This window comes from Podarcis cretensis (assembly GCF_951804945.1).
Source record: "Podarcis cretensis genome assembly, chromosome: 1".
Taxonomy (NCBI): domain Eukaryota; kingdom Metazoa; phylum Chordata; class Lepidosauria; order Squamata; family Lacertidae; genus Podarcis; species Podarcis cretensis.
The window spans coordinates 86,102,544-86,126,357 of record NC_137170.1 but is presented as its reverse complement, the minus strand read 5'-3'; the positions used below and the strand labels follow the sequence as shown (position 1 = coordinate 86,126,357).

Sequence of the window (23,814 nt, the reverse complement as noted above, 5' to 3'; positions counted from 1 at the left end):
ATTCAGGCCTTTTCCTGTTGGCTGCTCCACTTTTGTTTTGAATTCTAACAAAGCTTATTTCCTGTTACTTATAATCTGGATTTTTAAGCAAGGTAAAATGCATGCTTGCTGCTACTTTTGAATGTAACTGGAACAATCCTTGTGTGTATGTGTAGCACTGGAGCTTGCATTTTTTTAAAAAGAGGAACAAGGTTGGAGAAGTGTGCACTATAGAGGCAGGAGGTTAAATGAGGCCTCCCTCTTCTGGAAGAAAGAGGAATGTAGGTAGAGCTATCCCTCACACATAAACAGAGCAAATTACTACATGCCAGCCTAGATATTTACCTGGTGAGATGCCTGCTCAAGGAGGGATAGGTAATTGTATGGGAAACAGGCTTGCTTTCGTGGTTGCATTTTGACTTGAGCAGGTCAGGCTCCCTCTTGTTTCTGCTACTTCCCACTATCTTAGTTGCTGAGCCAAGTTTGATCTGGGTTTAGTTTGGCAATCTCTCTCTTGGTATCCTTAAAAGGATAGGTCCCTAAAGGAAAGGTTTTCTGGCACTCTCCACCAGGGGGCTTTTCATATTCAGTTGGTTTACAGTGCTTTGACTGTAAGAAGTTTCATGTTGTCTTCTCCTGCAACTCCCATTGCATCTTCCCTCCCCTTTCTTTTTGATCTGGCATCTGCCTGAGCTTTTGCTCAGTGCTTGTATTTGTTGCAAGAAACTCCTTGGCAATGAAGGAATTTTGCTTCCTTCTGTTCCAGTGGTGCATCCCTCCTTTCAGCTTGGAACAGCCAGCCTTGGGCATGTGCAAAAGGAATGTGTTCTGCAGCTGTGTGCACAGGCACATGCCTAATGTGCATAAAGTGGTACATGCCTTTTTGAGTGCCTTTGGTTTGATAAGGAACTGGGAGCAATGAGACCGTGGAGCTGATGACTTGTGGCAAATCTTGACAGAACGGGGCAGAGAACCTTCTTAAGCCTGAGGGTCACATTCTCGTCTAGGCAAACTTCCAAGGGCCAGGGCCAGGGCCAGGAGCAAAAACAACAGTTCCCTCCTACATCTCTTCTCTGTTCTCCCATCAAGGCATACAAGGTCACAGCCACATCATAGATGTAAAACACTCTTGCACCACTTTTGCAACAGTCATGCCTGGGTCACATCCTGCTTGGACTGCTGCAATGTTGTGGGGCTGCATTGGATCATTTGGAATCTGCAGCTAATGCAGGATGCTGATGTCAGGAGCTTGTGACATGAGGCATGGGGCTCCTTTGTTTAATCTGCACTCGTTTCTGGTGTATTTCCAACCAAGCCCAGTTCAGGGAGTTTAAAGTAATAGCTGATTCTGCTTACCCTGGGAGATCTGCTGGAGGGTGTGTGTGTTTCTGTTCCACCTCCCTCTATTGAAGCATAGTTCAGAAGGGTGAGAGATACATCTCTAGCTTCCTCCCTTTGACATTTTGCAAGCTGCTGAAGACCACATTGTTCAGGCAGGCCTTTGGTTTGAATTAGCTCCTGCCGGATTGCCTTTTATGCGGTCCTATCAACTGCTATATTCATTACTCTGTGTGTGTATGTGCACACACAATCTATTGTTTGTTTCCACTGTTTAAAAATACCACAATGAATTGAATGCTCCCTTAGGAGCTTTTTCTGAAAAGCAGTTTTAAGGTTTTTTCAAAGCAAAGTAATTCAGAAACATTCAATCTCCCACCACAGTAAACACTGAATGTGCAGAGAGAGAATATCTCCTGGGCTTGTGGGGCGTCTAGCTCCTAGCAACGTCTTTTGTGGCTGCTGGAGAAGCCAATATGATTTCTACCAAAGTGCATGCACGCTGTGCATTAAGGTTCTCCGGAAGAGTGTAGGTGGCGGGAGGCAGGTGTGCTTCTCTTCCTGTCCTAGACCAAGCAGCAGAAGCTGTTCTGGGGGTGGGATGGCAGGAAACCTGTGGTTGGCACTGTTAAATTAAGGCCCTCTGCTGCCTGAGCCTGCAGGAAATAGTGTTGTTGTAAGGTGAATGCAAACCGTGCATGAAAAGCCTCCACGCTGCAGTACCAATTTGTGATCTGTGCTCTCTGCATAGACAAAAGCTGCTGACGGGATAGAAAAGTGGTTGCTCTCTTTTCCCATACGACTGCAAGGGCTATGAAGTGGTGGAAATGAAGAGAGCACATCCTGGCTCTACTTTTCCTGGGCAAGGAAACAGCTGCAAAGTTTTCTTGAGCACCCTCTGTACATCTTCTATATTACACACCTTGCCCCGCCACTGTCCTCCCGGGATGTAGGTGGTGTGGAAGTGTGCTTTACTTTTTTAAAAACTCCTCTATCAGCTGCAGTGGACTATCCTTTACAATCAGGAGTCCTTAATCCAGTTGTACAAGCCCAGATGAGGAGCAAACAAACACAGGAATCTGCTGCAGTACATAGCATAGGCTCTGAAAGCCTTGTGAATAAGGTGGGACAACCATTGATAGCTGTCCAAAGTACTTGATTTGGTACATTTTATATCTCCCTCTTCCCCACCCCAAATTTAAGCAGAACAGACACTGGCATGAGAAACAAATTTGGTTAATAATTCTGGCTTTCTTCCCAATGAGAGATGTTTATCAGTGCAATGGGGAAGTTCTGCTTAAGCCTGATAATGGTTGGAAGTACCCAAAAGAGGTAAATAGTTGATTCTTTGCATCAGGTGCTAAGTATAGCTTTGCAGTGTTTTCTCTGTGCAGGGTGAAGAGCAGAGGCAGGAAGCATCTCTCCGCCACCCCCAAAGTGCACACACAGGGCCACTGCTTGCAAAGTTTCATTTTCCTCCAGGCTACATGCAGAGCAGCAGAGCAAAAAGCACTCCACTCCTGACGATGGTAAGAAAGAAGGGTAAACCCAACAGGGCTGGAGAAGATGGATTTGGAAGGGTGGCATGTGTGTGTGAGAGCAAGAAGCGGCAAAGTTGCACGACCCTACTGGACTTGAGACAGTAGTGGCCAAGGCTTTTAGAAACCAGAATGTTTCCTGGTTAAGCTTTGAGCCTCTCACTGGGCTCTTTCCATTTGCTGTTCTTTGGCTTCTGCAAGCTGCCAGGCTCTCTTTTCTCCAGGAGAAGTTGAGCAGGCAGTGGTACCAAGGCAGATAAGGAAGAATAAGAGAGGGGGTTGGCATAGGCTGATTAGATGCTGCCCATCGCCATCCCTAGTTGGCCAGAGGGACTCCACTTTGTCCCCTCTCTTCTCCCACTGGTGGGGGGGGGGGGAATGCAGCGGCCATGCTGCTGCTGCTCTATAATTTGTTTTGCTGCAGTGGAGGAGAAGGTGCTCCCTTGGGTGTTTTCTTCAGTGAAAAGGCTGCACGGAAAATCGTAAAATAATTCAAGAGATGCCTTGAGGTGCCGCATTCTCTCCCTCCCTGTGTGTGAAACCACTTGGAAGCGGCAAAAGCTCTTAAAAGGTATCAATGGCGCCTGGTTTCCCTTTTGCTGTGATGAAAGCCCGGGACCTGCAGCACTGGAATGGCTTCTCTTTCATTGCTTATAGTCCTTTGTTCTGTGTTCCCTCCTTATTCCACTGAGCAGTTTTGATAAGGCGCACTACTCTGGCACGTTGGCTTCTTGGACGCTTCTGTTTCCTTTGATGTTCTGCCTTAACTCTTAAAGTTCTTCTGTTCCATCAGATGACATTTCTGCTTTTGGGTTAGAGAACGCCATGGTTAACCTATGCTCTGATGCTAGCCTCTTTAATGGCCTTTGCGAGTAGTTGAAAACTGGGCTTTTTGCCGCCTTCAATCCTTTGTTGGTAAAGCTGTTTCCTTTAATATGGGATGGAGCAAAGGGCTTTTCTGCTGCAGTAGATAGCAGTGATAGGAAATCTGTTGCTCACCAGATATTATTGAACTCCAACTCCCATTAGCCTCAGCCAGCATGGCTAATGGTCAGGGACTATAGAAACATAGGAAGCTGCCTTATACTAAGTCAGAACATTGGTCCATCTAGTTCAGTATTGTCTACACCAGTGTTTCCCAACACTGGGTCTTCAGCTATTTTTGAACTACAACTCCCATCATCCCTAGCTAGCAAGACCAGTGGTCAGGGATGATGGGAATTGTAGTCCAAAAACAGCTGGAGACCCAAGTTTGGCCCTAGAGATTCTAGAACTTGAACCTGGAACCTGCAGTATGCAAAGCAGATACTTGCTCTGCCACTGACCTATGGCCCTATGTCAGCTGTGGTCTACCCACTGCAGGAGAGCCACAAGATCCCCATCTGTGCTTTGTGTCTTGCTGCATTCTTCAGAAATACTGTAGCATAGGCCCATTGGCTGCCGTTCCAGTTGTTTCAAGGAAGGAGACTGATGTACAGATTCTATAGAAAAAATGGGTCACAGAGAACTGTGGTCTCCTAATAGCGCTCAGTAACTATTTTAGCATTTTGAAGAAGCATCGGCTTTGTTGTCTTAACAAGCTGATACTTCTTCAAAATGCTAAAAGTGTGATAAAGGCTAACCCCACGGCCCACCTGTAATACATATGCAAATAGCCTTCTGACAAGGTATCTCGCTTGGAGGGTGGGTGGAGTAGAATTCGGCTTCCATTTAGTGTAGCTCAGGGATGGGATTCTACAGCTATCATTGGACTCTCATGATTCCTGCCCTTTGGCTATGCTGCCTAGGGCTGATGGGAGTTGGAATCCTGGGGGGCCACTCCCTCCCGACCCCCAAACTAAAATGGAAGCTAAAGGGTCACAAGGTCTCCACCCTTGCTGCAGGGGCTACCCTAGTGGCAATGTCTATCCTGTGGCCTCCTTTCTCCCTCACAGGCCTTTCGATGCTCTTGCTCTTACAGTTACTTTCTCTGTGTAAAGGAGCAAGCAACCGGTTGCAAAGGCCTGCAACCTTTCAGAGAAAGCTGTTGCTGCAGTCATTTGCTAATGTTCACGTTGTGCTGCTTGTGGGACTTGATGGTGCCAAATGGCTGCTCTCTTCTAAACATGCAGAGGACAAGTTCTTAGAAGTGAGAGTACCAAGGCTGCAAGGCACACAGGCACATGAGGTGGTATTCAACTAAATATATTAGATTTATGCGGGGCACAGAGAGAGGAGTGGGACAGTGCTGTGTCACATGAGAAATCCTTGTGCTGATGGGATAGATCTCTTTGGCACAACTTTGAATACAACCCCGAGGTTTCACTAGTGCACATGCCCACAAAAGGTCTCTAGAAATACCCCCCTAAAATTCGCATTTCCTGTGTTTATTGGCTTAGACTCTCCTTCACTTAGCACACAACCTTAAACATACCCACATTTCATTGGAGGTTAGGACTAGACATGCACTCTTTCTTCTGCAAAGGGCTTCCCTGTGACTGGTATTTGTGCTTTTTCCCCGTTGACTGGGGAGGGGGGTACCTGCACCATTTTATGGTTCTGCATTTTTTAGATGTGGCAGCCATTTTGTGACTGATGCCCATGACACTCACTCCAGATTCCAAGTGTGCCTATTGAAAGGGTTGGCAACCATTGGCTTTGGTATAGGTGTGAACTTAGCGGATCAGAAAACAGATCCAGCACCCACAGAAAATAGCCTCAAAATGTAAGAAACCTGTTGATAGCTCTATCAAACTCTCATCTCCTAGCCTAACTTTATTCTACTCTACCACCCCCTAACAAAACAAAAACAAAAAATCCTGTTAGTAGACTGGAAATCTCCTGTAAAGATACCTTGCTGATTAGTATCATGGAACATGGGGAAAGACTTTGCTGTTCCTGTGCTGCTAGAGACTTCTTATCCTGTCCCATTGCCTCAACATTAGTTTCCTTTGCTGCTGCTTTCTCTGCCTAATGCTACTATTTCTTCTTACTTCACTACTTTCAGGTCACAGAAGACCACAAATATCCAAAGTCCAGGTTGTTAAAGCTTAGTTATGCAGGCTGTCTCCCAAGATTGATTTGGAACTTCCCTTTCCCTGCATGTTCAGTCTTAATATTCTCCCAGATTACCCTTTCCTTGATAGCATCAGCCTTTTCCTCCATTGCTGAATTATATTCAGTGGCCTCGCTTCAGTAACATGGAGGAAAAAGAAAGGAACAGACTTGTCGCCCAGCCTGTATTCCATTAGCGCCAGTGCAACACAGAGGTGTGGCTATGCAGCATCCAATTAAACCAAAACTGTTAGCCGAAACTCCCTGCAGTCTGCTTCTACAGCCCGCTTCCTTCCATACGTCTAATAGGACATTCACCATTTGACAAATACACCCTGTAAAATTAGCTGAAGCAAGACCTGCCCAAGTTAAATGGACCCCTCACATACGAAAGGTCCCCGGTTCGTTCCCGGGTGGAAACACCATGTTTCCCAAGTTAAATGGACCAGCTCTTTCTTGGTAACCACAAAGCTTGATAATTGGCACTGTCTACCTTCATACGCTGGCTTAGCAAAAATATATCTTCTTCCCTCACCTGACATACTGAGTCTCAGGTCATTTGGGGCAGACAGTACAGTAATTGCCAATGGCCAAAGCACCAAATAGAGGTTCTGCCTTCTGAAGCGAAGGTTGAGATTAAATTGAGGGTGGCTTTGTATACAGAGTTCAGCTTTCTAAAGAATCACAGCTTTTATATTTAAAAGTACATGCTTTATCATATCTTCACAATCATAAGCATGAGAAATTCTTGCTGAATTTCCAAAACCACAATAGTCACTGAGGATGACTTCCAAAGACCCTACATAGCTCCTTGTCCCTCCCTAACAGCAGAGTAAATTATGTAAAAATAGCAGGGGAAATATGCAAGAAATATATATATGCATGCACATTTTCTTAAGCCTGCATAATTTATAGTCAATTTGCTATAAGCTTTTATTGGCTGTAGTTTCTCCTCTGCCACCTGGATATGTCTTTATGACTGTATCAGTGGAGCTTGTGCTAGGAAACAATCACCCGCACTCTTGCTCCTCTTACATTATAGCGCTTCAGCAAATGTCTAGTGGTCTGTGAGCCACCACTGATGATGCAAAGCCCCCATGAGCAGATCTACTGCAGCACCCAGTAAAATCCCCAAACATCACACAAGGCCAGGAACTCATTTTTTTGTCTTCTTTAATTGCAAGCCCTCCTAGCTGCAGCATGTAGGTTAAAAATATATATATATGCAGGCAGTTGCTGGTGAACATTTTAAAAACTAAGACAGCTTCCGAGCAATGGCAGTGCCCTGCTCTTTTCACCATGATCCCTCCTTAATATCTACATCAGAGTCCAATTAACACTGTGCAAGTGGGAGTTTTTAGGGCACGATTCCATGATCCACACAGCCCAGGGAACAGCGCCACAGCTGCAGACAGCAGGCTCCTTGTCATATTAAAATTGCTGGGGCAGGGACTCATCCTGGCTCCTTTTTCTCTGTAGAGGCCCCAGTTCGTCCACGCGCTCTCTGCCCTGCTCCTGCTGTTTCCAGGGAAAGCCATGGGAGCAGCTCCAGAGAGAGGTGGCGGCCGCGGCAAGAGCAGCGATGACATCGTCGTGAGTTTCCTGGTCTGCCTGCTGCTGCTGCTGCTCCTCTTGCTGTTCCTGGCGTGGCGTCGGCTGAGCCGCAATTCAGGAGGAAGGTACCACCCCCAGCGCCTGCTGAGGGGCCTGATGCTCCGATGGCAAGGGCTTTGGGGAGGGGAACTCCCCGGAGAGCCGCTACAGGGACACCAGGACGAGAAGCTGGGAGACGAAGAGTCCGGGGAGGAGCAACCCATTGATGTGGGGGATGAGAGGGAGCAGCAGCAGCTCCTCCAAGGAGAAGACGAGGAGGAGGAGGAGGAAGAGGAGGAAAAGCAAGAAGCATCCAAGGAGAAGGCCGATCCGGAGCCAGCAGAAGATAAAGCAGTGCAGGAGGCCTCGGAGGAAGAAGGGGACCCAAAGGCAACCGAGAGCAGCGCAGGGGCTCTCCTGAGTGATCTGCATTCTTTCTCTGGGACAGCAGCCTGGGAGGACCCAGGCAAACAGCTGCATGTCACTGCCCTCTAGAAGCAGCAGGATAGAGGGCACTGAAGCACTCTCTGCAAAGACAGCTACAGACTGAAGGCAGTTCACCGCCCCATCCCATGGACATAGCAGAAGCTGCTTTTGCCCTGTGTTGCCTTTTGACCCCTTCCTGTTTGCACCTAGCTTGCTCAATCGCCTGCCCCACCAAAAATGCAGCCTGAGTTTCCATTTTGTTTTGAAAGTTTCCTATGACAAATAAAGTAGAGGGGAGATAAGAGACACCGTAGTGGTCTCCTTGTGGACTGAAGCACAGCATGACTCTCTCCTACCATAACTGCACTACTTGGCAAAGGCCAAGCTTCATGGGCATCGTGGCAGCAGTCCACAGAAACAAGCTGTTAAATCCTTGCCACTTACCAGCCCATCGTCTGGGCGGCAACTAGACCGCTAGGATTCACTCACAGTCAAGGGTACAGAAAGAGGCACTGCTAGATAGGTAGTAGCCCGGGGGAAAGACTGACCTGGCCACGGCCACTTAGGGAGCAGCATCAGTTTTTGGCACTTGGTGCACACTAGGGAAAGTAGACGGGTGCAGATGTTTCTCGCGAGAGGGTGCAACTCCACCCAGTAGGATTCGCTCAATCCTTTCCATCTGGTCAAAGTTGCGCCCCTTGCTTTACAAGTCCTAAAGCTTTAATTGCCACGGGTCTGGCAGCAGCGAGGAGAGCCAGACTGCATGTCCTAACAGCAAAGTCCTCCCTACCCCCAGTTCACACTCACGCAAAATGCACCACCAGTAAGATGGCAGCGTACTCAGCCCTGAGGCAGGCGCCTTCTGACCGATCCTTTGTGTGTCTCAACTTCCCTCCGTTCCCACCACGTTTCACTATATATTTCAAAAGAAAGCACCTCACGTAGGGATCGTTCCCTATGACGGAAAAGCACCAACACCACACCACCCTTTGCAGCTGGGAGGGAAGGTGGCCCCTTGCAGCAGGGGAGAAAAGGTGCTCCCCAAACAGGGCTTGACGTTGCTGTGGCACAGCTCTCTCCACCTCGGAGCCCCCGTCCACCTGGGCAACCAGAGCGCTCCGCCCTGCCAAGGCGGACGGTCTAAGGATCTCACTGCTGCCTCCGCTACCGGGCCCGCCCCCGGCCCTTCTTCTTCTTGGTGCCCGATGGGGTTTTGATGGGCAGCGGAGCGGAGACTTCTGGCACCGGCATGAGCGAGGGCGGCGACAGCTCCATCTGTTCCGTGCTTGTGCTTGGCTTGAAGGCTTCAAAGGGTGAGAACTTCAATGGGCTGCAAAACATGGGCTGGAGTTAAGCCAGTTCCTGACTTCACCACTTACATGCCTCCCTGTCCTCTCCTGCCCCCCATTCCACATAGAACCACAGGTATCGTAGTGACCAAGGCCCAGACAGCGCAGCCGTTCCCCTGGGGAAGGGATGCCGGAGACAACATTTATTGTCGTAAGCGAGGCCCTGAGCTCACCCTGCTTTTGCCCTAGTCCCACGAGGAATGCACTCTAGAATCTAGGCCACCTCGTGGCTCTCCCTTACCTGACAGGGGTGCGGGGGCTGCTGTTGAGACGGCGGGGAGATCGCAGCTTGGGCTGGAAGGAAAAGCCTTCCTTGATGCTCTCCAACACTGATGGGGCTACGTAGGTGAATCCCTGCAGAAGGAAACAGCTGGTCAACACGGCTACGATCCGGGCCACTACTGGAACCTCAGGATTTGGTTTAACTCAGAAGCAGCAGCAACCCTGCAGCCCCTTCGCTAGGGAAAGGCAAACACTGCTGTGTGTCCCTTACCAAGAAGGCCTGGTTGGCGCTCTCGCTGAGGAAGCCATCATCAGGACTATCCACGGGGGTCTGCCGGGTGAAGCGGGTGTCAAACTGGCTGACATCGTCTTCGGATTGCTGCAGGTGGGAAAGGGAGGAAGAGGTGATCAGTATACAGTGGTACCTTGGTTCTCAAACGGCTTAGTTGTTGAACAAATTGGCTGCCGAACGCTGCAAACCCGGAAGTAAGTGTTCCGGTTTGCAAACATTTTTCAGAAGCCGAACGTCCGACGCAGCTTCTGATTGAGTGCAGGAAGCTCCTGCAGCCAATCGGAAGCCAGGCCTTGGTTTTCAAATGGTTTTGGGAGTCCAACGGACTCCCAGAAGGGATTAAGTTTGTGAACCATGGTACCACTGTACAGAGAGCAAGAGAACTAGTAGGAGTTCCAGGGAGACACCACACCGCCCTCCTCTGGGCTGACTAGGCAGGACAAATTGGTACAGGAAGAATGGAATGCAGAGGTACTATAGCCCACCTACAACAGCTCAGGGGACCATCTTGAAGTCAAGATCACTCAACATGGATTAATTATCCATTTAGCCATCCTGTTTTTCTTACACTGCATCTTTGATCTCTGCCATCAATTCCATGCATGGTTATGAGGAAACAGAGTTATCACCCATTTTATCAACTACCTACACAAACTAAGGGCTGCTATTTTGACCAGGTAACAAAGAACATGTGGTAGTTCTGGTAAACCTTTTCCCAAACCCGGCATCCTCCAGATATTTTGGTTCCAATTCCCATTGTTGCTGACCCTTGGGCCATGCTGGCTAGGGCTTACAGTCCAAAGCATGTGGTGGTCCTCAGGTTTGGGGAGTCTGTTCCACAGGAACCACACAGTTAACCAACCAAGGTTAGCCACAACTATACTGGAATTGCCCAAGGGGTGAAGCTAAGAAGGACAGAGTGAAATGATCTGATAATGGCTCTTTGGATAAATCTGGCACTAGGATCTGGGGAAAACAACACAGCACCTTAGCAGAGCTCCCATGCAGAGGGAGGGAGACATAGAGCACATGGGTTTAACAGGAACCGTGGCTTTTAGCCAGCCAAAGGAAAGGGTGTGTGGCGCAGAATGCAATTACTATTTCAGTTTCATAAGCTACAATGCAGGATTAAAGTGTTGAGAACCAAGAAGGCCATGGGCTGAAATATGGCCTAGGTAAGAAGAAAGGAGTGGGGTCCTACCAGTGATGGCCGGAAGGGTGGGTCAACTCTCCTAGCCAGCAAGTCATCCCAGTTAATGTGTCGGAAAAATGGGTGTCTCTGAAAGGCAAGGCAGGGAAGTTATTGCTACCCAGAACTATCTGACGTTCGTGAAACAAAGCAGCCCTCAAAATCCTAAAATTTGAGGCTGCTCTCATAATGCCTGCAAGACGGCAGACACATCTACAACCAGGTGGAAAAATTGCACTCCATAGATTTATAGTTATGGTGTCAGGAAAACTCCCCCCACCCCCGTTTCCTTGTCTATCAAGCACAAAAGCCAGAGAAGCAGGATGGCTACAGTGCTCATAGACACCACAGTGGCTACCCATCACTCGAACACCAAACAAAAAGCTGACTTCCTCTTGTAAAATTCCCATTTGTGGTCATTTCAACTTGGCAACAAATGTAGGCCTTTTCAAGTACAGAATTGGGGCCCAATCTGCATGTTTCAGAAAATGAATTAGAGGTACAGCCTTCTAAAGATGGTGCCACTTCAGAATGTGAATACTGGATCAGGGATTGGAGTGTTTCCTGCAAGAACAAAATTTTCCTATCTATAAAAGTTAGCATGTCAAGGAGAAGATTCTTGGTGCCGCAGTCCATGGGGGGCTGTACTGCACGCTTTTTTCCTGAATGTAGAGCTCAGTCCTGATTGACTTCAAATTAAATGGGTGACTTGAACAACAGAACACCATATACAGCTATGGATGAAAATCAGTGGTCACAAAATTATTGAGAAATGGTGGTGAAAAGGCTAAGCACAGACCACAAAAGTCACATTGTGTGTGCCAGATTTCCCTCCCCTTAACATGGTACTGCTTACACAAATGGCATAGAACGTAACATTGGTTTTCCCAACAAGCTTTCTCCAACAATCTTCTCAGCTACTAAAACTGGCATACAGGTGAATCACCAGGTATCAGTAGTGCAGAATTTTATGAGCTGAGAAGAAGAAAAACCCTTGGGAGGGGATAAAGGGAGAAGAGGACAGGAGCCTGGAAAGGACTTCAGGCTGCTTCTATCTGGCCTGTTCTATCCAAAGAACTCAGGACAGATGCACTTAAGAAATGAAAGTACCTCATTGAAATCCTATACCATGAAAAGCTGACTTCTGCAACCTAGATGGTTTCGTTTAAGCACATTTGCAGAAATATACCCTGCTTTAAATCATTATTGGAAGAGGCAAAGAACTATGCAAGCTGCTGAAGATTTGGAAATGCTGCCCAGAGCACAGATCCCTCCCTGCTCCACTCCACAAATTTCACCAGGCAGTGCTTACATATTTTTAAAGGATAGAAACTTGCCTTTTATAGATTCTTATAAGTATAGATTCTCAGGATTCTGAATTCTTTGCTCCATTCCTGCCACAGTAGGCCTGGAAATGGGCTACACTTTTGTTTGAGTTCACTAACACCATCTCCATCCAGAGCACAGCCTGCCACTGTCCCCTCGTCCAATTTACCTGTACATCTGCAGCATCGCCTGGCCCGCCCCCGATCCTCTGGCTGGCATGCCTTTTGAGGAACTGGGAAAAGAGAGAGAATGCATGGAAGAAATATTGCTCAGGTAAGCTCAAAGGGCAGAAGCAGACTCTTGAAGCAGATGGGACTCACAAGCATAGCACTTCCACAGTAATCTCCGTTTTATTCTACTCAGGACTCTAGAACGCAGGATGAGGTTTGAGTCACTATTATCAGAACACTTTTCACATGAACAGGAGTCTACACATCAACTATGACAGCCTTCCCCCATCTGGCACCTCCAGATCTTATGGACTAGAGTTTCCATAACAGCAAACAACTGGCCATGCTGCCATGTCATCACCACCATCCATGGAGGCACAAGCTTCCACCTGCTTCCCTCCCCAACACTAGCCAGTACCAGGCACACGGCCTGCCCCTCCTCACTGCCTCTCGGGGCAATGGAGCACTCGGTGTGAGAGGCGCTGCTGCCCTCCACCCACTACATCCCCATCCATTTCAGCTTGTATGCTCTGCAGCATCAGCTTCTGCACCAAGTACTTCCTGAAGCTGAGAGATAGAGGACAGGCCATACTGGAGAGACAGCTGGCCTCTCCACCATGACCGGTGATTACAGGAAGGGAAGAGGTGGTCACACAGCAGCCACAGGCAAGAGAAAGGAACGGCAAGCCCTCCTTCCGCTTCACCATTTCCAAGCTTAGGAGGAAGATGATTGTCTGCATGGTGGTATGCAAACTATGCACACACATGCACACTCACACACACAAACTTCCCAGTTCTAGCAGCTCTGGGAAGAAGGAAATGGTAGGTCATGTACTGAAAGGTACTGGGCAGTTCTGGTTGATGTCAGCATTGCAGGGGGTTGGACTGGGTAACCCTCAGGATCCCTTCCAACTATACAGATCTACGATTTTGCTCTGGAGAGCCCTTCTGAAGGGCAATCACTGGGCTGGTGCTGAACCTCAGGGGTTCCTACCTCCAAAGCTGAGTGTCACATTGAATAGAAACACTCTCCCCTCCCCATCTCTCTCAACAACCACAAGTGGTTTGGCTGCCAAAGTATGCTGGCCCTGCCTACCCTTACATACCCATACCCATAAGTAATGCATTTATTAAAGCATATAAGCAGCATTTGCAAGATGCCCAGGGGAGGAAGGTGTGATAGCAACCTAAGCAACAAGACAGTCAAAATGCAATCTGCAGGACCCAATTCAATGACAGGTGGGCTGGTACCTTCTTGATCAGGTCACGGGCATCGGGGGTCAAGTAGGGTGGAAGCGCCAACTTCCCTTTCAGGATCTTGTCCATGGTCTTTTTGCGGTTTTCGGCTGTAAATGGCGGCTGCAAGGCAGGGACACAGAGGGTTCAGCAGAGGAGGAGGAAGAATCTGCTTGACAGCTCAAGCAAGTGCAGGTGGCCAGGGTGGGGAGAAGGGAAACAGAGAAGGAAAGGCTAAGGGTGCAGCATGGAAACCAACAGCAAAACATCGGTGCAAACCCTTTGAGAATAGAAGTTGGAGACAATGAAGTTGTGCTAGGCCCTGGGACAGAGACACGAAGACACACAGACAAGGAAGCAGCAGCAGTCCCCCCCCTTCAAACACCTTACTAGACAGTACTAGTAGTGAGATGTTGCCATTCCCCCCCCCCCAGAACCTGTTCAGTTGGTTGCTTAGTATCTAAGACCACTGCCAGCTGAGCCAGATACAAGGCTATCTGCAACCCGACCCATCATTAACCACCGATCTACAATTCCTCCCTCCCTCAGTTACGTGTGGCATCCCTTCTGTCGACACCCTGTGCCCTGTTGCTTCCAACCCCGCCTTCAAACACAGCATGAGCGAGACTTGCCGATCCAGTGAGCATGTCATACATCAGAGCACCGAGGCTCCACCAATCCACTGCTCGGTTGTGGCCGCTGCGCAGCAATATCTCTGGGGCCCTGGAAGGCAAGTGGGGGGCGGGGGCAGAGGGAGAAATAATATTGTGGTGGTAGTCACCCACATATATTTCCCACCCAAACTGAACTGGAAGAAAGCATGTGCTGATTTCTCAAAAATGCCCAGAGTCCAAGTCACCTACATGTATTCTATGGTGCCACAAAAGGTGTGAGTGACAGCGCCGTCGTGGATGGACTCCTTACAGAGGCCAAAGTCCGTCAGCTTAATGTGCCCTGCAGAAGAGGAAACCAGGAAAGTGAGTTCCGGTTACTGACTTGGCAGTAACTTCGAGATTAGGTTATTTTAATGTGCTGTGTGTGGGGATGCCCTTGAGGATAACTTAGAAACTTCAAGTGGTCCAAAATGCATTTGCTGGAAACCACAGAAGGGAAGAGATCTTTTGTTCTTGAAACTTGTGGTTGGGACTCCGATAGAGAACAGGGAAGGGGCTCTGTATTCAAAGGGTGAGGAGTGGATAATAAATTAGCATTATGAGTAATAAATAAACTGAGGGAAAGGAGCATACTGAAACCAAGGTACCCCCCCCCCCATTCACACACACTCCTTTTGCACACTGGGAATGCTGCTGCCTACCCTGGCTGTTTAGCATGATGTTCTCAGGCTTGAGATCCCGGTAGATGATGCCACTAGAGTGCAGGTGACCAAGGGCCAGAGTGATCTCACTCAGATAGAAACTGGAAGAAGAGGGAAAAGTACTCAGTCAGCAGCAGGAACACAAGCCACCCAAACAGTTCAGAATGGGCTTGTCATGTCAATATTTGAGGAATCACGGGTCCCAACAACAGGCAGTGCAAACTGCTAACAGAAAGCCTGGTGTCAATCAAAAGGGGAGGGCAATCCACAAAATTCAGTCCATCTGTGGGACCCAATTGCTAAGAAAGCAGCTGGATGGGAAGTTGCATCTCCCGGTACAGCCAGGAATACCTGTTTGGTGCAGGTAAGTCAAGGTTCCTTTTGGCTTGGGGAAGTGGAAAGAATGTGATGATTTCTGGAATTTTAATGAGCAGGGGCAAGGCACCCAAAATTTACTCTTCATTAAAGACCTACAAGTTCCCAAGAATCCTTTCTGAACGTCATTGAGTCGTTTGCTCCAACGTGCCTCAAGAGCATGGTTGAGCAATCCAGTATTTTATGCTGGTGTTTATTGCATTACCTCATGCCCACCCACTTCTAGCAACAGTTAAAGCTCTGGAAGCCCCACAGAAGAATCATCAGGGTTGAGAACAGCTACACGCATTTATAGGGCACTCCTTCCTGTCAGGCCGGAGGGAGGAGCAGCAACATGCCGCTGCACACAAATACAATGACCCTCTTTCACTGGACAACAATGGGGAGAGCTGCCTTATTTGAGAATGCTCGATCTGCTCCTCTTCCCTGGTTGGCAAGTGCTTTTGAATTTCTGTCGCATCTGCATTTATCCCACTGTGCGTTTATCTCACTGTGTGCACTATGGATTTTTAAAACAGCAAGCTTGTTTGATGTTACAGTGCACGCAGGAGATAAACCAATGCCGTGGCTGCAGGAGGAGTCATTTCAAGTGAATTTTTGCAGTTGTACCATGCACAATTTTCCATGGGGTCATCTTATTATGCAGATGTATGTTCAATAGCCCGCAATGATGTGAGCAAGATCAGTCACAAGGGGTGTTAGCTCAAAATCACTGCCCTGGCTAGCTGACAATTTTGTGTTGCCTGATGCGCTGGACTCTTCCCAGAGGGCTGCCAGTCCTTGAATACGGTAGCTGCTCAAGGGTTAAATCCCCAAAGAAACAGCTCTGAGACTGAAGCTGTAATTTTTAATAGGTACTCAAGTCAGATTAGGTGTGCTGTAAAAAATCCACATAGTAATACAAGTCACTGTGGATGTTCAACTGACAGTGGTGCTTAAAAAGACCAATACAATCTATTTTAGAATAAATTGTTACAGGTGAAGGCAACAAAAATTCTTATGAGGGAAAGGACACTGATTAAAGCAGTACTGCTAAACACACAACAGTAAACTATGCTCAGCAGACTGGGATTTATTTCCAAGTAAACACACAGGGGATTGAGTCAGCAATGGAACAAAGGCAAGGCAGGCTGCACCCTATGATGTTTGTCCTGAGAAGATAAACAACAAAATCTCTCTTTTTTCATGTATCAAGTAAAACCAGATGGTCCAACCTACTACTCATATGGCACATTAGTTTAGTAATGTCATCCAGATAGTTCAAAAAAGAGAGCCACATTAGAAGACAAGGTTTTTGTTTTGCTTTAAAGAAACCACACCAGGGTCATTTTCCTATATTTATCCTGCATTGTTCAGTGAGCACAAAGCTACTGAATTGTCACCGTTAAGGATCTGGGCCAATTTACCATCCCATGTTCAAACAATAGATTAGGTTAGGATTTTCAAACAGTCTTGGCTTTGTTTTGTTTTGAAAGGCATATCCAGAAAACCCATTCATTCAAACCCTATCTACAGAACTGCTGCAAGTGATACAGAGCAGAGATGGGCCACCTAGGCCCCTCCAGGTGTTGTTGGGCTACAACTCCCACAATCCCTGACCATGTGGGTGGCCACGGATTTCTTACCCCTAACATAAGAGATTATATGGCCAGTGTACGAAGCAGGAGAGAGATCCTGCAGCTAACTCCAGTCCTCCCGACTACCCCCATTCAGTCTAGAGTGGTGCTTGCACTGACCAGGCTGTGTCCTCCAGGAAGATGCCTTCTCGCTCCAGCTGCATGAAAAGCTCCCCACCTAGAAAACACAGGAGGAAGAGAAACCATCAGCCCACACCCCCAAATCCACCTGGAGTTGAAGGGGTTGGCTCCCAGGGAGTTGCACCAAGCCACTGGGACAGTCCCCTTTCCACTGACGGAGGCTGATCTTTGTTTCCATACCACTGAGACATTCCAGGATGAGGTAGAGTTTACCACCAGTTTGGAAGGCATAGATGAGGTCCACAATGAAGGGGTGCTTGATGGCCTCCAAGATATTTCTCTCTGCCCTTGTGTGGGCTGTGTCCTTGGCATTACAGGCAATCTTGGCCTGCAGGAGACACCGAGAGAGAATGAAGGTCCCTGCTACAGGATGAAACGGCACACATACCCTCTACTGCAAAGAGACAGGCAGCTTACCTTCTTTAGGACTTTCATGGCAAATATTTTCCCAGCATTTGTGCCCTGCACCTTCCGTACCTGGAATACCTACAGTGGGCACAGAAGCAATAAGCAAGATGAGCGGCCCATGGCAGACAGAAGAGAGGAGCCTCATGAGGTCCCACCCATTTTCTAGCTTTGCCAGGTATCATTGGCTCTGACTCCCCCGTCCAGTCTCTGCAACCTTCATCTCCATTTTATAAGAGAATGGCACAGGGAACAAGCAAGACTCATTGCACAGCATGCTGGCAAAAATCCAGAATGGATCAGGTATATCACAGCCCTCAGTACATAGCCCTGGGTACTCTGCACACTCCTGCTTCAGAGTAAGCATCTAGCGATGCCACTGCCAATGACTCACAGCGTTGCGCCTTCTTCCCCAGGGGCTGCTACAGAACTCAAGGGGCAAAGGGCAGAGCAGCTTTTCCCAACCTGGTGCCCTCCAGATAAGTTTCGCACGATAATTTTGCATCATTGCAGACTACTGGCCATATTGATTGAGGATGCTGGGCGTTGTAGGACAAACATCTCGAGAGCACCAGGCTGGAGAAGGCTGGGCTAGAGGGAGGGCGATCCTGTCAAGGACTCAAAAAACCACATATCTGGAAACTAAACAAGAGAGGCCCCAATCCTGTCAACTACAAAACTGGAAGCCCACCTTGCAGCATGAGGGTTGCTTCAACATGATGCAACTCCATGATGCAACGATGCGTGTGTACATTTCTATGAACTGTGCAACCATGCAGGAAGTCCTTTGGGGAAGGGATGACAGAAGCACCTGTTTTTTGTCGTACATCTCCTTGAGATGACTGCGTCAAAGGCCCTTAATAAAGTACAGTCGTACCTTGTTTGTCGAATGGAATCCATTCCAGAAGCCCGTTCAACTTCCAAAAACGTTTGACAACCAAGGCGCAACTTCCGATTGGTTGCAGGAGCTTCCTGCACTCAACTGGAAGCCACGGAAGCTGCACTGGATATTCAGGTTCCAAAGAACGTTCGCAAACTCGAACACTCACTTCCAGGTTTGCGGTGTTTGGGAGCCAAAACATTCAACTAGCAAGGCATTTGGGATCCAAGGTATGACTGTAATGATGGTGATAATGAATAATAATGGGAGATAGATAGATAGATAGATAGATAGATAGATAGATAGATAGATAGATACACAGCCTGCATGTCTGATTCAGCTCCCATCTGACTGCCCAGGGTCAGTCCCCAGTCATAGTCAGATACCACACAGTCGATGAAACTATAGGATAAGGAGAAGTGGGCATGTTATGGTTTCCCAGTCTATTTGCCTTAGCAGATTCAAGGAAAACAAAAGAAAGTCTTAATCAACATGGCATGGTCTTAAAAATAACCTGTATTTTAACTGGTCAACTTTGGCATAAGTCAAACGCTCCCTGCCTCCTACATGTCTCTCTTCCTGTTTCATCCATCTCACTTCCTCCATAAGCCTGAAATTACCTAAGAACCAGATAAACACGAAAAATGATGATCACAAATAAAACTGAGCAGAGTACACAACAAAAAATTAGGAGTCAAATTGCAGGAAAGTACTTACCTTGGGTAAACATAAATTTTAAAGAGGTGTTTAAAGATCACTACTGCCTCCACCTCACAAATTACCCAAGGGAGAGCAACCTAGAGGATAGCTCAGCAAATGGTCATTTGCTGGTGATGGAAGGACAAGCAGGGGCTTTATGGAAAATTGTAAAGATTGGCTTCTACTTCCAGTGAGAGGCCACCTGCCAGGTATCCTGGTCTCCAGTTGTTTAGGATTTAAAAGTCAGCATGGAAACTTTGAATTTGGGTGGTAGCCAATTGGGAGTCAGTGCAGATATTTAAACAGTGGTAGAAAGCTTTACATCCTACTAAGCAGCCTGGCAGCTCTTATATAATATTTGTGAATCTTAGGTTGTTTTTACTCTCACTTTCACACTTATTTTTAATATTTGTTTTGAGTTGACTTTTTTTGAAAAAGAACAACTAATTAATAGCAACAAAACAGATTGGCTTTTTTTGGTTTTTGTTGTTGTTAATTAGTTGTTGTTCTTTTTCAACAACAGGGGACAGGGATATGTACATTCCGAAGTGTAACTACCCTACTTTCCCCACCCTCCCAATGCACACCACCCCAAAGCACTGCTCACCTTGCCATAGCCACCCTTGCCCAAAACACGTAGCAATTCGAAGCAGTGGGGCCCAATGCGCTCCGGGCCATTGTTGACAATACTCTCAGAGATTTCAATTTCCTCATAATGACCTTGCACCAATCTGTGGAAGGGAAAGAAGGACAAGGGAAATAAAGGAACAGCAGAGAAGGTCCTTTAAAGTGAAGTCTGACAGTTAAATATATAAAAAGAGTGAAGAGAACCACTGAAACCACAAATTGTCATATGTGTTCTATAAAGGTATAGGCAGGGACTCCAAGATAAGTTAACTTAAGAAAGTTTACAGAAAGCTAATTTCCCATTTCCTCCTTCCCCCTGCAAAGCCTCACTGGATTAACGCAGGGCCTCCCTGAACCATGCGGAATGGAGCATTATTGTAGAGAGGCAGGAACAGGAAATTTACCTTCTGTGAAGTTCCTTAAATTACGTTACCTTAGAACACAAGGAAAGAGTGTTTAGAAATGAAAGAAAACCATTACTCCTCTGGCAATCTGATAGTCTAGATCAGGGGCAGGCCAACTGGATCCTTACCTCCTCCACCCACTGCAGGCCAACTCTGAGAGGTGAAGAGACTGTGCATTCAAAGAGCTATAAATGCTGATCAGGGGTTACAACAAGCCTCTTTGCTAAATGGCAGAAGAAAAATGTCTTTTTGCAGATGTGGTTTGAATCCAAATCATGCTTGCAAACAGGAAACTTTAATGAGGCTAGCTCTCGGCACCAAATAGCTGGTGAGGAACTCTCTAGCCCAGGTGATCCCAGTGAGACTTACTTGCAGAGAGCGCCATTTGCCAAAGGACAACCCGAAGGACACTTTTGGCTCCTGATTTGCTCCTTTGCAGCTGTATATTTACCTGCCCCACACCTGATGTCACAAATGACATCAGGTGTGAAGCAGGTAGTCATGGTTTGGGGTAAATGGCCTCAAAAGCAAAATCAGGACCCTTGCTGAAGTCTAACTAGAGAATTGACTTTCCTGACAGGTGGGAAAGGAATAGCTTTTTCACACTGTGTGAGAACACATTAGTCACATTCTGACTAATCTATACAGCAACTGCTGCTTGCTCACTGGAACAGAACAAAAGTTGAAAACTAAGGCAAACAGAGTAGATAAGGGTTCTCTGATAGCAAAAGGTACTGAAGGGTATGGATACAGTGGTCCACACTTTCCTGAAGTCTTGTTACTGTAGCTACAGGCACAAGACTAAGTTCACATACTTAAGATCTCATAAAATTCCTAGATTGTCAGCACTGAACCCACTGCCAAAGAAATATAAGCTATCTCTGATGGCTAAATGGAAGCTCTGTATCCTGTTAAATGTCAGACACTGCTACCATCACCTCCATGCCCTGCTTTGTGAATGCCCTGAAGCATCTGATCTAGCTGGCTGTTTTTTGGAAAAAATATATGCTCAGCTACACAGGCCTTAGTCTCCAATTCAGCAAGGCAATTATATTACCTCCAACATATTCCCTATGAGAGTGGTAAACAGTGGATTGCATTAGCAGTGGAAATCGAGTGGTGGTAGTTTTAATAAATTTTGCATGTAGCATCCTGGTTAGCTTTGCTTCTCCCATCCTATCCCTTTGTTGCCACCCTTCCATCAAAAGGCTGACTGTAAGCTCCTTAGGGCAGGGCCTGTAATGTGACTTACACATTCCTTTGAAGTGCTGTCATGTAACAATGACAGCACCATATAACAAAATGACAACATGCCTTTGGGCTTAGGGGAGCCTCTAAGTACTAGATGCCAAGACCATATGACTAGCTGGGACTACAGATGGGCCCCCAGTGACTCACCACTGCAATTCTTGCCAGTCTGCCTATATCTCAGACAAGAAACCTAGTCCAGACAAGCCTGAGAGGCAAGAGGGACAGGGTAAGCTGGTTGTGGTCAAAGAAGCACAGCAAAATCCTCCCAGGGATGCAATGGAGGACTTTGTATTATACTCACTCAGAGCCTGTGTGGCGAAGATCTGGGTCCACCTCCTGAAAAAAAGGGGGGGGGAGATGGAGAGACAAAGCAGAGGTCAATCAGTACCAGGGAAAATGGAGTGTCCCAGCCAGTGGGAGACGTATTAGGCACTAAGGCTGCTGCCTTCTCAGTAGACATGCACAGGACCGCACTGATGGGCTGCAATCCTATACCAACATGCCTTGAAGGAACCCCCCTTGAGCTCCGTGGGGTTTACTTCCGAGTAAGGATCTATACTATTGCGCTCTTACTTACTGTCTTAACTTGCTTCTTCCCTCCCTCCTTTCCACTCCCCAGCCTGCCTTCCTGCCTTCCTTGCTAGGCCCACCCCCTTTTCCCTTCTATCAGTCTCTAACCCGCCTCACCAAGGCCCCCAGTTCAGGCTCCTCCCCGTCGCTCCCCTCCTCCGTTTCCAGGTCGATGTCGAAGACGCCGGCCATAGCAGGGGATCCCCGATTACCCCCGCGGCCTTCCAGGCCCCGCCTCCCTGAGTGTCGTCATCTCCCCAGCGACGCGGGTGTTATCGTCGTCATGGGACCGAGGCTTCCGCCCTTTCTGCGGGAGCGTATCATAGAGAGGCGGGAGAAGAGTGGCCGCACTCGCACCTCACTCCCGGTTTCCTGTTTTAAGGGTGTGGGGGAAGTGGTCGTCTCCATTTTACACTGTGAATAAAGAGGGAGAAGTGCAACACCTTCCTGCACGCGCACCCCTTTCTACACACACACAGCCGTTTGTGGTGTGTTGGCAGAAGGGGCTTAACTCTTCCGTTTGTTGCTCCAATTGTAGCACTATAGTCTGTTTTAACCCCACCAAGCATCTCGGGTTGCATAGGCAACGCGGGAAGCAGCGTTATCATAGAATCATAGAGTTGGAAGAGACCACAAGGGCCATCGAGTCCAACCCCCTGCCAAGCAGGAAACACCATCAGAGCACTCCTGACATATGGTTGTCAAGCCTCTGCTTAAAGACCTCCAGAGAAGGAGACTCCACCACACTCCTTGGCAGCAAATTCCACTGTCAAACAGCTCTTACTGTCAGGAAGTTCTTCCTAATGTTTATACTGAGAAGACCATTGGGTCCAACTAGCTCAGTATTCTGCACACCGACTGGCAGCGCCTCTCCATGGTTTTTGGGTTTTTAAAAATAATTTATATACCGCGCTATACCTGGGGGTCTCAGGGCAGTTCACAGAATAAAATCAAAATATAAAACCACAAAATACATAATAAAAATAAAAACAGACCACCCCTGGGGTGTGTCCCAGCCCTACTGGAGATATTGGAGGTTGAACTTGAGCCCTGGAGGCAAAACAGATGCCCTGCCACTGATAATACAAATAAATTATTATTTATACCCCACCCATCTGGCTTGGTTTTAAAGCCACCCCAGACGTCTTACCTGCTCGGGGAAACCTCAACATGATAGTGAATTAACATTTTCCTCTCATTCAGAATGTTACAGCTTCCAATCTAGAATAATAAACTTGACCACAACCAGCTTACCCTGCCCTTCTTGCTTCTCAGGCTTGTATTTAGTAAGGCGTATATGCTCCTTAAGGGACACAGGTTTAAATCCCCGTGATGGGGTGAGCTCCCATTGTTCTCTCCCTGCTCCTGCCAACCTAGCAGTTAGAAAGCAAATCAAAGTTCAAGTAGATAAATAGGTACCGCTCCAGTGGGAAGGTAAATGGCATTTCCGTGCGCTACTCTGGTTCGCCAGAAGCGGCTTAGTTATGCTGGCCACATGACCTGGAAGCTGTCTGCGGACAAACGTCGGCTCCCTCAGCCAGTAAAGCGAGATGAGCGCCACAACCCCAGAGTTGTCCACGACTCGACCTAACAGTCAGGGGTACCTTTACCTTTACTATATGCTCCTTAAGGTCAGGAGAACTTGGGGCATCTTTGCTCTCCATGCTCATCTAGATTTGGGCCTGAAAGGCCAAGAACTGTGGGTGCATGGAGGGTAAGTTTAAGTCAGCACGTGTCATTGCACAACCTGACTAGTGATCAAGAGGCATGTATGTGAAGACATCAGCCTTAGCTTCTGGTTCTCATGCTTTGTGGAGTTTGAGCCAGTTCAAGATAGCCT

The 23,814-nt window shown here is 47.6% G+C and overlaps 2 protein-coding genes across 5 annotated transcripts; one reads left to right on the top strand and one right to left on the bottom strand.

The window, feature by feature from the left end:
• Positions 1-2,356: 2,356 nt before the first annotated feature.
• Positions 2,357-8,211, top strand: PTPRCAP (protein tyrosine phosphatase receptor type C associated protein). The gene is made up of 3 exons (XM_079986597.1): positions 2,357-2,440; positions 2,712-2,846; positions 7,368-8,211. Exons 1-3 carry the CDS (start codon positions 2,372-2,374, stop codon positions 7,974-7,976), a joined length of 813 nt encoding a protein of 270 aa, XP_079842723.1. The 5' UTR covers positions 2,357-2,371; the 3' UTR covers positions 7,977-8,211.
• A 175-nt stretch (positions 8,212-8,386) lies between these two features.
• Positions 8,387-22,244, bottom strand: RPS6KB2 (ribosomal protein S6 kinase B2). Of its 4 annotated transcripts, none has more exons than XM_079986570.1 (15): positions 22,092-22,244; positions 21,706-21,740; positions 19,730-19,853; positions 17,556-17,624; positions 17,319-17,466; positions 17,118-17,175; positions 15,007-15,107; positions 14,555-14,645; positions 14,324-14,414; positions 13,707-13,814; positions 12,455-12,517; positions 10,972-11,049; positions 9,750-9,857; positions 9,498-9,610; positions 8,387-9,237 (listed from the first exon to the last, which is right to left on the bottom strand). In XM_079986570.1, the coding sequence occupies exons 1-15, from the start codon at positions 22,164-22,166 to the stop codon at positions 9,072-9,074; spliced, it is 1,428 nt and encodes a 475-aa protein (XP_079842696.1). In that variant the 5' UTR covers positions 22,167-22,244; the 3' UTR covers positions 8,387-9,071. The 4 variants fall into 4 exon arrangements, with proteins under 4 accessions (XP_079842696.1, XP_079842695.1, XP_079842697.1 ...); XM_079986569.1 differs by having other exon boundaries at positions 17,352-17,466; positions 22,092-22,203; XM_079986571.1 differs by lacking the exon at positions 22,092-22,244 and adding an exon at positions 21,982-22,055.
• Between the last annotated feature and the right edge of the window lie 1,570 nt (positions 22,245-23,814).